Raw genomic sequence first — 12,320 nt, forward strand, 5'->3', positions numbered from 1 at the left:
ATCGATGAAGACTTCTCATCTTTTTGGATGGGCGACTCAAGACGATTTCAAAGACCATTATTACTAATGTTCGTGTGGTTGAAAGAGTGACAACATTGTGTCTTCAGTCTAATTGCAGCCTTTTTATCGAAATCTTTGAAGTATTTCTTCTACCAGAAAATGATACCGCGGAGAACGTGTTTTGCAGAGATTTTATTGTAATTCTTTGTCATAGGAGTTAGTTTGTATCTTCTATATCTAAATACTTAGCCCCCACTAATATATTTCTCTCAACATGCAAGTGTGCCACCTCATCATTCAACATGCATAGAAAAAGACCCACCACGACATGCAACTATGCATATTAAAAATCCACTTCAACATGCAAACATGCATGCATGTAAAATTTCATTATATTATGTTATTTACATTTAATTCGTATATACTTAGAAAAACTATTATTTTAAATATTCATGTTTCAAAGATCAAAACCTCATTGAAATATTGCAAAATATTCCCGCAACAGCGTGCGGGGCGTCATCTAGTTCTTTTAAATCTTAGATCCAGATCAATATACATGTAATTGTTATGAGTATGAATACGTGTGTTTTTTTAATAAAAATAACAAGTTAAAATGGGCTTGAATGCCTGACACCAGCCGAACTCAGTGGCCTGCTTGTATCCCGGCGCGGCACAAGAAGGAGAACAGAGCAGACACCGCTAAAAAAAACCCGAGAACAGAGCAGACTGGACCAGGCGCTGCTAACCCTACCGGACGTCTGGACCGGAGCCGAGCGCCGCCCCGAGCGCCGGCGCGCCACGCTGCCCACACGGCCCCCAAGTGAGCGCGCCCCCGAGCCTGCACGCCGCCCTCGCGCCTGCGTCGTCCTCGGCTCCTCGGCACTTCGACGGGCACGGCGTGCGCCGGCCACCGTCCACCGCGGCGGCTGATGTGCCACCGGTAGCACCCAGGCCAACATTTCTCCACCGGCCTACCGTGAGTGCTCTGACTTCTCAGTTTCATTTTTTTTTCTCTTTCCAGCTGAGAATAGAAGATGGTTAATTGTTTGATTCATTGCAGCATTCAATCAAATTTAATTAGAATTCTTTGGATGAATACACTGATCTTTGAAAAATAGAGAAAAGTTTGTTGTTACTAAGGGTATATTTGGTTTGAGCTCCTACTAGCCCCACCGAAATTTTGGCATGACCAAAGTGAGGGCAAGTTGTTCTTGTTTGGATTGTAGCCATTGTACCATCCAAAATTTCGGCAAAATTGACCCATGTTTGGTTTGCAACCAGTTGAGATGTGAGGGATATACTAGTCTTACGAATATTCAGAGACATATACGTACTTCTAATCTAAAAATGTTAAGAAAATGTAGTGCCTCTGTTCGTGCATACATGAAGAAAATATAAGCGTACATGGACAGAGCTAGCCAGCCAGAAACACATGCCTAATCTAGCACAGAGCTAGCTGCCAGACTGACGGTGTGCGGACTGGAAACTGATATGTGGGTGTCTAGGCTGGGAGTGGAATTTGTAGGGAAGAGGAAGATAATCAAAGCTGAATAAATGTTGGAACATTAATGCAGGGACTGCGAAGAGTCTCACCAAGGTTACTGTCCGAGTGAGGAAGGGTGGGAAAGGGGCCTAAGTTGCTGCTGAATCCAACGGTGCCTCAGCTCACACAATATAGATCGAACGGCTGTTAGTAATTAAGGTGATGTGGAAGCACACGCGTGCAGCAAAATAGGTATTTAATGACTTGTAGTGGGGTTTGTCTATATAAGATATATAGACAAAAAATGAAACTAAGATACAGTTTCCTACAAAAAAACTAAGATGTCTGAACAAGAAAATAAATGAAGCAGACAATGGTGCGTAATTGGTGCAGGTGGAAGTTGCTATACAGGAGCGGAGACTTGTAGGAGTACCTGCTAATCGCATTAGGGCCCACTAAACAGCTACACTCTAAAATAATGAAACTATCCTACAACATGGACCACATGATGAAGAAACAGATAATTACACAGGACCCATCCAGGAAGAGATGGCAGTGTACGACGCCAATATTTGGCGAAGGTTCACCGCACCCTCGGCTTGCTAGCGTGCTGGCGAGAAATGCATGGTCTCGCGGCGGCTGTGCCGGGCCAGCCAACTCTTTGGCACCAGTTCAAACAGCCATCAATTTCGCTGGGCAAGCCTATTTTGTGGCATGGTAGCTTTGGCTGTGATTTGAACAGGTCCTAAGAACAATTTGTAGTTTCCTTGCTGTTAGTGTAAACTTTCATGTCTTATATTGTACTCCCTCTGTCCCATAATATAAGAACGTTTTTGACACTACACTAGTATACAAAACGCTCTTATATTTTGGGACGGAGGGAGTATGTCACAAAATAAAATAAATTGTAATTCCGTGTGCCATTTTGAAAACCCTGGTTCCACCACTGGAGGAGATTCTACTTGTATTTGCGCGGAGTAGATGAGGGCCAGTGGTGCAGCTAGATCAGGTTTGGTGGTGGTTGTTTGGGGGGGGGGGGGGGCTATATGTTTCCAATTTAATTCCTGCTAAAAAAATCTTAACAAATTTTATTCCAGGCTGTTTTCTTTTGCTGGTACAGATCAATCCAGTTTCCCCCTTTCTGAGGTGCTCCCGTCCATCCGGTTAATGGTGGCTTTGGTTATTCTTATAGCGGTTTGTTTGCTGAATAACATTAATTCCGTTGCACTGGAGAACCTCAATAGTGGTAGGTACTATGCTAACCTGGTAGAATGGAATATGCTGTAAATCTTGGAAATTTAAAGCTTCGAAAATAGTCTACCTGTATGCGTTATGATTATGATAAGCAACATATATGATGTTCTAGGGCTTAAGGATTGTGTGAATCATGTGGTGACAGCAGCTTGGATAACTGTAGGTAATGGTTTACTCGCACGACTGTATAGTACACTTGGGCTCTTGCGTTCAGTTTCCAGAGGGCATGCCTTAATTACCTTTAATAAGTCGAAAGTTAGTGTACTCTAGTATGTCAGTACCTCATTCTCATTTATGTTTGACGCATCCTAAAATTTGTTGTATCGCATGGTTGACTTTATCTCTAATTAAATTTTGCTTGGCATGTGACCAATATGTTTCCTTTTGTGGTGGATGATGCAGAAATGGAAGGTACTAGCGTCCCTATTGAGATTGATGGAGACGCGATCTGTCTGGAGAATGTTGGAGACGACGAGCGTGAAGCTCAAGAGAGCGAACAGGTGCAAATCATCTATGCTACTGAAAATGGCGCTCAAGTAGCTTTTGACAGCCAAGAACAGGGAACGGAGGAACATTCTGTGAGAAGTGAAGAAGAACAGGAAAATAATTCTGTTATACCAAGCCGGGAGGAGTTTACTGAAGAATTGCGCACTAAAGTTGCGTATAGTGAGGAACAAGCTTACAGGCTGTACTGTGAGTATGGGCACCGTATGGGTTTTAGTGTGCGAAAGGGAAAGCAGTACTACTTTACAGGGACCAAAGTTATTCGAACGAAAGACTATTACTGCTCAAAGGAAGGTTTAAAGGATGATGAGCAGCTTACCGAGGCAAACTTTAATAAGCCAGAGACCAGAACTAACTGCAAAGCGATGGTCCGTTTTAGAGTTGATTCCGAAGGTCAGTGGCGAGTTATTCAGATAATTCCTGAGCATAATCATGAGTTGGTTCCGCCTGAAGAAATACACTTACTGAGATCAGTGAGGATCCTTTCGATTCCAAAACCTGGTACACTGAATGCAATGGTGAATGCTGAAATCCAATCGATGCATGACAGTTTGCATGTGCATGATGATGGTGCTGAATGCCATAGTCAGGTTAGCATCCAAAGTTACGCACTGCTTGAACCAGAGGATGCCGAAGCACTTGTAGGATATTTGAAGCGTAGAACAATTGAACAAGGTATGTTCTATTGGGATGTGCAAGTAGACCAAGAAGGCCAAATGACCAATTTCTTTTGGAGAGACGGTAGAAGCCGTGTTGACTATGACTGTTTTGGAGATGTTGTGGTATTTGACACATCATATCGTACCAATAAGTACAATATGATATGTGCCCCATTTGTTGGTATCAATCACCACATGCAAAATGTTATGTTTGGCTGTGCATTTATGTTAGATGAGTCGTTGACATCCTATGAATGGTTACTGAAATCATTCTTAGAGTCAATGGGTGGTTGTCCGCCTAAAACAATATTTACTGATCAGAATGACACTATCTCAAAGGCAATTGAAGTCATTCTCCCAGAGACATGCCATTGTCTTTGTCAGTGGCACATCGAAAAGAACCTACAGGCCCATTTGGATACACCAAATGCTTCTGGAACATTTCATAGCATGTTCATGAAATGCATGAAAGATTGCGAGTCAGAAACAGAGTTTGAGGAAACATGGGCAATGATGCTTCAGGAGCATAATTTGCAGGATGACCAGTGGCTCACCGATCTATTTGAGCAGAGGCATAAATGGTGCACAGCTCTTCACAAGGTTGCATTTGATTGTGGTATTAGATCACTGGATAGGAATTTTAGTTCAGACAATGTGCTGGGCAGCATTGCTGATGAATCAACTTCACCCACTAATTTTGCTCTTGAGTTTGATAAACTGGTTGGGAGTTGGCGTACAAATGAATCTGTAGACGATATTCAGTGCAAGCAAATTTCCCCAGAGTGTTCAGTTAAGCAGAATAGTATTTTGCAACACGCTGCTGAAGTTTACACACATAAAGTCTACAAGTCTCTTGAAACAGAGTTTCTAGACGGATGCAGTGGAACTTCATACCAGGAAATGCAATGCAGTGAAACACTGTATAGATTTGAGTTCATTATGCAAAGTAGTCCAAAAGTTTGGGTAGTTTTCCTTGACACCTCTACCATGGAATTGAGCTGTAGTTGCAAAAAATTTGAGATGATGGGCATACTTTGTTCGCATGCACTGAATGCACTTGGTCTCAAGAATCTTGATAAAATTCCTGAAAGTTATGTTTTAAAGCGATGGACAAAATATGTGAGGAAAGGGACTTATGTATTTCCAAGTGACCAGTCTCCAGAACAAGATTGCACAGAGGCTGTGCTTGCATATCGTAACCGGGCTATGTGGTTTGTTTATGATCTGCTGATGAAGAGCAAAGGTCACCAGGATACAAGAAAACTTATTCTTGACGTGCTTGAAAATGGAGAAAAATCATTGGAAAGTGTATGTGAACTGAAAAGGATGCATATACATCCCTCAGGAAAAGACAAAGATGCAAGTAAAGCTGAGAAGAGGAAAAAAAAGTTATCTAAGCAGGATAAAAATTCAAGTAATTCCTCTTTTGCTTATCATGAATTGTAATTTGTTTAGTCCTTAGTAGCATGTGTCTAATAAATCACTATGTTGTTTTGTAGGAAATGTTAAACAAGTGGTTTTGCCTCCGCCAGCCGAGTCAGTTTTTGTTGACCAACCAAATCAAAATCAATATTTTGCAACAGAAGATATTGCAACAAACTCATCTATTGGTAGACCTTTCTTCTACCAGGTAGAAGTCCTACCATTGAGTCTTTGTGCTTTATTCTTAATTATTACTGAGTACCTTATTATCTACTCCCTCCGTAACTTAATATAAGACGTTTTTTGACACTATCGCTGTGTCGAAAAACGATTTATATTAAGTCACAGAGGGAGTATTTAGGTATATGATGATAAATTTTGTGCACATTACATCTGTTCCAGGAATATCCTGCTACTGGTGTTTCAGCAAGTCAGATTGAGGGGCATGCAAATATCCATTCCGTGCCTCAGTGTGCACCAGCACCACAGGTATGTTGACAGACTTCCTACTCTAGAATCTAGACCTTTTCTTAATTGAAGGTAACATGTATTAAGAGGTAGATACGATTAGGAAGCTTCATATAACATGCCTATTGATACAAACGAGTAAATCGCATACCGGTACTTGAACTTGCATGCTTAGTTCAGGCAAAGTCCTAAAACTAAAAAACTAGTAGGTCCGCAAAGTCTAAATGCCTATAAATTGTTCAATCATGTCCAAAATCAGGTTTTTTCAGGGTGGCATGGCACTCCCTCATGACAAAATGCTGCCTTGGTATCTCCTCCCAGTCTCTCCCCCTCTTATGCAGTTATGCTGCCTGTTGAGATATATTTATCAAACAAGTTGAGGAAGCCGGAGTCTGAGCGATCTGTCAAAATGGCAGCAGGGGCATTTTGTAGCCTAACTACGGGCAGATTGGCGATGTGGCCATTACTGTCCTGGATTGGGGTGCATAAGTTGTGGGTGCTGGCCATGGTCTGTAGGATTGAAGTGCATGTCATGGGGCAGCAACACACCAGACATCAGGACAATGTAGGCTGCTCATTGTCTATCTGGAAATCTCACTCAGTCCGTTCGATAAACATGTCGCCTGATGCTCGTTTCTAGGCTTGAATAGGTCAAGTAAGCAGCTTGAAAGAAAGTAGTTGATGAAGCATTCATGTATACATGCATGTGCTAGATAGCTGGTAGGTGCCGTCAATTGGTTTCAATGCGATCTGACATCGGGCTTGCGATAAAGTTCAAGGCAATTGCGGTTGGTAGAAGCACCTTTTCCTGATCTTTGGTGCTCAGGATGGTGACCTGCTAAGAGTGTGGTCAGTGCTCCCTCGCATAATATGTCAGCACGGCCCGAGCTCGCTTGTGGCCACGCCAGTTCGTGCTTATCAAGCTTATGAGTGGCCATGACAGCTTGTTCAAAATTCAGCATCCCCAAGCCGTCTGTCAAAATATCGGAACAAGGGTGGGAGACGGGAAAGAAATGTCATGTCAATCTGGCAAAACAGCTTCTGGGTCTGGTCGAGCCATTTAATTTGAGGACTTAAAACGAGTTTTGAGTTTAGGGCCCTACTTAGTAAAGTAAGCAAGATTAAAATCAATGCTGCAATTTTACTCAATACAAATTAATTTGGTCAACATGTGGTTATACCTCTCATAAAACAAGCATGTGGTTATACCTTTAACCAAATCACCCCCTAGGGAACACAGCCGTGAGCATACAAGGGTCATCGGGATATACCATTATATCTATTAGCCTATTGTTGATGTTGCTGCAAGTTGCCAACATTTTGTTACTAGAGATCCTTGCCTTTGCCAAAGAGCATCTTATTCTTTCCTCACAGCTAATTGGAGGACTGAATGTGAAAGCAGGCTGTAGGCCTGTAGCTTGTCCTAACAATAACATCATAATGCAGATACTGCTCAGTGCTTCTTAATGTACTAATGTTGCCATGCTATTCATGAAAAATGATGTAATATTACTAGCTGGTATATTGGGTCACCAGTACCACCTCCGTAACTAAATATAAGAAGTTTTTGAACTGCAAAAACGTCTTATATATAGTTACAGAGGTATAGTAGATAATTAGTATTTTGGTATTTCTGATGGCTAGCTCTGTGTACTAACCCCCAGCCATTAGCCATATTGTATTTAAGTATCATCACGCGGATGAGGAGAAGGAAGTTGGAGATGGATGAAATCGAAGTAGGAGACACACAAAAGTAAAATTTGGTGCTTGATATATGATTTATGTTTGTAGAAGAACATAAAAACGAAGGAGAGAAATCAAGGAGGCTTCCATAACTCTCTTTCTAATGCCATGCTGAATTTTTGAAGTCATCTGTAGCTATTGTATTTCTTATGTTGTTAGCAATTTATTGTCCCTACTCAAGTGCCATGGGTATTAAGGGGGTGTTTGGTTCCAGGGACTTTTTTGTGTTGGGACTAGAAAAAGTCCCTAGCAAACCAAACAGGGTGGGACTTTTTTGGGACTTTTTGCTAAAAGTCCTTAGAAGCACCTCCTTGAGAGTCTTTTTCAAAAAGTCCCAGGGACTAGAAAAAGTCCTAGGACTAGAGAACCAAACACCACCTAAATCTCCAGATAGGGAGAAGCCATGCTGCTTTTATTTATCCATGTTTTCTTTGTATGTTGTTAAGTTTCTCACATTCATGAACCCTGACAGGAATTTCCAGCATATGACGCAGTCCATCCCCCATCTACATTTGGTGGCGAAAGTAATTTCTGAAGAATGCAGTAGTACCATTGATGTGTGAATATCATAAGTTCATATTTCACTAACTGATTGTTGTATGGGTTACGGTGTGTTGAATACTAAGCTGTATGTAGGTCTCCTTTCTTTGGCTCTGCTAATTGATGTACCAGATGTAATTTGTTTACTCAATTGTATGCAGTGGAAGTATTGTGCAGTAGAGAATTAGGAGCTAAGAGCATCTTAAATAGCAGCCTTATTTTTGGGCGCGAGGGAAAAAAACGCCCTCCAACAGCTGCCCAACCGTATTTTTTTTTGCAATTTCCTTTTGGGCAGCCCTAAAATACAACACCAAGTGTTGCAAATATATAGCACCTGGGCTGTTGCTGCTAGATCCAGCTTGGCTGGCGTTCATTTCATTAGCAGAGAAAGAGCGGAAAACAAGTGTTGATCAAGTGATCGGTGGTGCGGGAAGAAAAAAAAAGTACAAAACTAGCCTAGAATTTCCTATGCTGGCTCCGGCAAAACGGCAAGAGATTACTCGGGGCACATCCCCAAAGGGGTGCTCGATGCAGGCTGCTCCTGCACTCCTCCACTGCTCCATGTCTCAGTGACAGGCGTTGGTGATGCTTCTGGCGAATGGCAATTTCCTCGTGAAGGTGCACGCATTGTGCTCGAGCCAGATGTGCCAAGCAACGGGCGCAAGCTTCGATCTGGTTCCCTTCCTGGTGCTTGGGGTGGCCGCGTTGATGATCATCTGCGTGAGCTCGACTGTCGTAGTTCCTGTGCACCAAACCGCATGTGCCAGGGAGTGGCAGCCGCACCGTCTCTGGAGGAGAGGCGGGGCGGCCGCCGCCGGAGGAGAGGAGGAGGGTCAGGTCGCGCCGTCGCTGGAGGGGAGGAGGGGCGGCCGCCGCCGGAGGAGAGGAGGAGGGACACACCGCCACTGCGAGCTCGTTCCGCCGAGGAGAAGTCCATCGTTGCCGCCATTGAAGGAGAGAAATCGCCTCAGCGTCATGCCCGCAGAGGTAATTTTACATGTCCCTGCTGGCCGGTTCTGTATCTGTATGTAGAACATGAGGTTTGGTATGGCCGATTAGCCGGGCGTACAGGTTCAGTACATGTATAGGTCCAGATACTCGTACCGATCAGGTTCAGTACATAAGCAAACTGATTACCAATCAGGCTCATGTACAGATTCAGTACCTAAGCAAGCTGATTAGATCAGGCTCATGTACAGGTTCAGCTCATGTACAGATTCAGTACCTAAGTAAAGCTGATTTTTGTTAGTCATATTTTAACTAACTTTACTAAACTGAAACTGATTTATTTTAGTGATATGCAAGTAAAACTACATCTCCAGCATACTAACTGAACTCTTTGTCACTAACCGAACTTTTTCCAGGTGTGAGTAACTGAAATCAGCATGATTACTCTGCTCTGAAAATTGAGAATTCTGTTGTGCCTCACAATTTTCAGTGTTGTGGGATGACAGAAATTTTCAGTGTTGTGTAGATGAGGCTTGGGCATTTTTGGGGTGCATATGGGGGTCACACCGGCTTTGATGTGAGAAAGAGATACACACAAAAAAAAGTAGACTTGATGGTAAGGTTGGTTCATGCAGATTTGTTTGTTCCAATGAGGGTCATCAAAGAAAAGGGCAAACCGATCATGCACCAAAGCGTTGTAGAGCTGAAACAAGAACTGACTGTCAAGCTCGTATGTGTTTTCAATTGGATCGAGAGGCCGGAAATTATGAAGTAACTGAGGCTGTGCTTGAACACAACCACTTGCTTCAATTGCCACAAACCCGCCACTTGATGATATCTCAAAGAAAGATTTCAGAACGACAAGCTTTTGAAAGTTCAAATTTGATGAATGTTGTGTAGACATAGTTTGAAAGTTCTTGATTTGATGAATGTAAAGACATTGCCAACACATTATGTTCTAAAGAGATGGACTAGAGAAGCACGCAATGGAAGTATACAAGATAGACAAGGAAGGAAAGTGGTAGAAAATCCAAAATTGAAAGTGCAACTTTGGTACAAAGATATGTCTCATAGATTTCACGATATGGCATATAAAATAGCCAACTCTCCTGTCGGTGTGGAACGACACCTATGGGATCACAAGAACCCCTACTACGGTTGCCGGGGCGCGGGGTTGTGAGAAGAGCAGGATTAGTAACCAGCACGAGGATCGTTTACCCAGGTTCGGGCCGCGAGGATGTGTAAAATCCTAATCCTGCTTTGGTGGGTGTATTTCAGAGAGTTCTTGAGCTCTCCAACTAGCTGTGGTGAGTGTGTGGCTCGAAAAGGCCGAATCCCCCTCCAGTATGCCATGGGCCTCCTTTTATAGTCGAAAGGGGCTGCCACAGTGGCACACCGAAGATGGAAAAGGCGCACAGTGCTATGAGCTTATCGCTCGTGTTACAGGACAAGGCACATTTAATGCATCGCTTAGGTGTCCCCTTGCTTTATTGGGGATGGGAACGAGGCCCGTCCCATCCGTCGCCGCTCCTCCCTGCTTCGACACGTGCCCTGGTCAGCGATGCATGCGGCGCCATGTAGGCAGGCAGTTGAGGTGGCACGGTGGCAAAGCCTTCACGAAGATCTGCATGCCGCCACGCAGGCGCTTGCTGAGTTGGCCTGGAGCTGCATGTTGCCACGCAGGTGCCTGCCCAGCTGGTTGGGCTGGCAGCTGCATGCGAACGGTGGTGGAGACTTGGGTGGTGCGGGCCTGGACGTGGCCCTGCTGGCGCCCTTGGCGAGGGCCTTGCCGGGTGGCCCGGCAAGGGCCTTGCCGTGGCGTGCTGTTGTCCCCGGCAAGGACCTTGCCGGGGGTCTGGTGGCCTTCCTCGGCAAGGATTTTGCCGAGGGACGTTGTCTTCTAATCCTCTTGAGTGGTCCTTGTCTTCACAAAGATCTGCATGCCACCATGGAGGTGCCTCCCGAGCCCTGGCCCAACGTGATGTTGGAGACCGTGGACTCAAGGGTGGCTCGCTCTGTTGGTGTGAGGCGAGCTGCCCCGGCAAGGGTCTTGCTGGGGCTGCTGAGGTTGCCCCGGCAAGGGTCTTGCCGGGGGGACCTGCTTCGTCCCTCTGCTCTTTGTGGTCTTGGCCTTGGCGTTGCCCTGGTTGTCTTGAGCTTCGGTTTTACCTCGGTTCACCTCACCTGCTCTGCTTGGTGTGGCCGCAGGCGCGGCTTTGACTGTCAAGCAATGACGAAGTCTAACTCTCTTCCTATGCATCTGCATGTCATAAAAGAACAATTCATGCACACCTAGTAAAGGCCAATGCATAGTATAAACAGTTTCTTGCAATTTTATCATGTTGGAAACATAGAGAGTTGGAGATATAGTTCCTCTCTCATAATAATTGCAAGTAGGAGCAGCAAGCACATGCATATTATATTTATCGAAATCATCATATGCAACGGTAAAAGGCAACCCATCAATATAATCCTTAATAAGTACAAACTTCTCCGATATAGTATAATCGGGAGAATTCAAAAAGATAATAGGACTATCATGCGTGGGTGCAATAGCAACAATTTCATGTTTAACATAAGGAACTATAGCAAGTTCATCTCCATAAGCATAATTCATATTGGCATCTTGGCCACAAGCATAGCAAGCATCATCAAAAAGGGATATTTCAAAAGAATCATAGGGATCATAACAGTCATCATAGCAATCATCCTTCGGTAAGCACGAAGGGGAATTAAACAATGTATGAGTTGAAGAGTTACTCTTATTAGAAGCTGGGCACGGGTGATCAATCCGCTCTTCCTCCTTTTGTTCTTCACTCTCCTCCTCATATTTTTCATCTAATGAGCTCACAGTGTCATCAACTTCTTCTTCCATAGACTCCTGCAAAATATTAGTCTCTTCTTGGACAGCGGAGTATTCCTCAATATATTTTTTAACATAGGTATTAGAAGCATAATTATCATAGCAATATTTAAGTATAGCAAAATTTTCAGATTTATGAAAAGTAGCATCATACTTTTCAATCAAAGAAGCAATTTCATAAGCACCCTCAAAAGAAACAAATTCTTCAATTTGTTGAACATTATAGTAATTGTAAACACCCTTAGCATACGAAGATACGATTCCATTATCACTAAACTCACATTGATAGGGAAGGTGTTTCTTAGGGTTTTCAGAACAACAAGTAAAATCATATATTTCACATAAATTCCAAGCATAGCATTGCAAACGTTGAATTTGACCCCATAATAGTTTCCCTTTTTCAGATATACGGTGTCGCACATAACAAGCATGCTCA

At 43.5% G+C, this 12,320-nt stretch overlaps 1 protein-coding gene across 3 annotated transcripts; it reads left to right on the top strand.

Moving 5' to 3' along the window:
• Positions 1–673: 673 nt before the first annotated feature.
• LOC125507795 (protein FAR1-RELATED SEQUENCE 5-like) lies at positions 674–8,252 on the top strand. Of its 3 annotated transcripts, none has more exons than XM_048672298.1 (6): positions 674–976; positions 2,581–2,729; positions 3,140–5,314; positions 5,400–5,530; positions 5,725–5,811; positions 8,006–8,252. In XM_048672298.1, exons 2-6 carry the CDS (start codon positions 2,651–2,653, stop codon positions 8,066–8,068), a joined length of 2,535 nt encoding a protein of 844 aa, XP_048528255.1. In that variant the 5' UTR covers positions 674–976; positions 2,581–2,650; the 3' UTR covers positions 8,069–8,252. The 3 variants fall into 3 exon arrangements, with proteins under 3 accessions (XP_048528255.1, XP_048528254.1, XP_048528256.1); XM_048672297.1 differs by having other exon boundaries at positions 2,604–2,729; XM_048672299.1 differs by lacking the exon at positions 2,581–2,729 and having other exon boundaries at positions 675–976.
• The last annotated feature ends 4,068 nt before the right edge of the window (positions 8,253–12,320 follow it).

Source organism: Triticum urartu, chromosome 5 (genome assembly GCF_003073215.2).
Source record: "Triticum urartu cultivar G1812 chromosome 5, Tu2.1, whole genome shotgun sequence".
Classification (NCBI taxonomy): domain Eukaryota; kingdom Viridiplantae; phylum Streptophyta; class Magnoliopsida; order Poales; family Poaceae; genus Triticum; species Triticum urartu.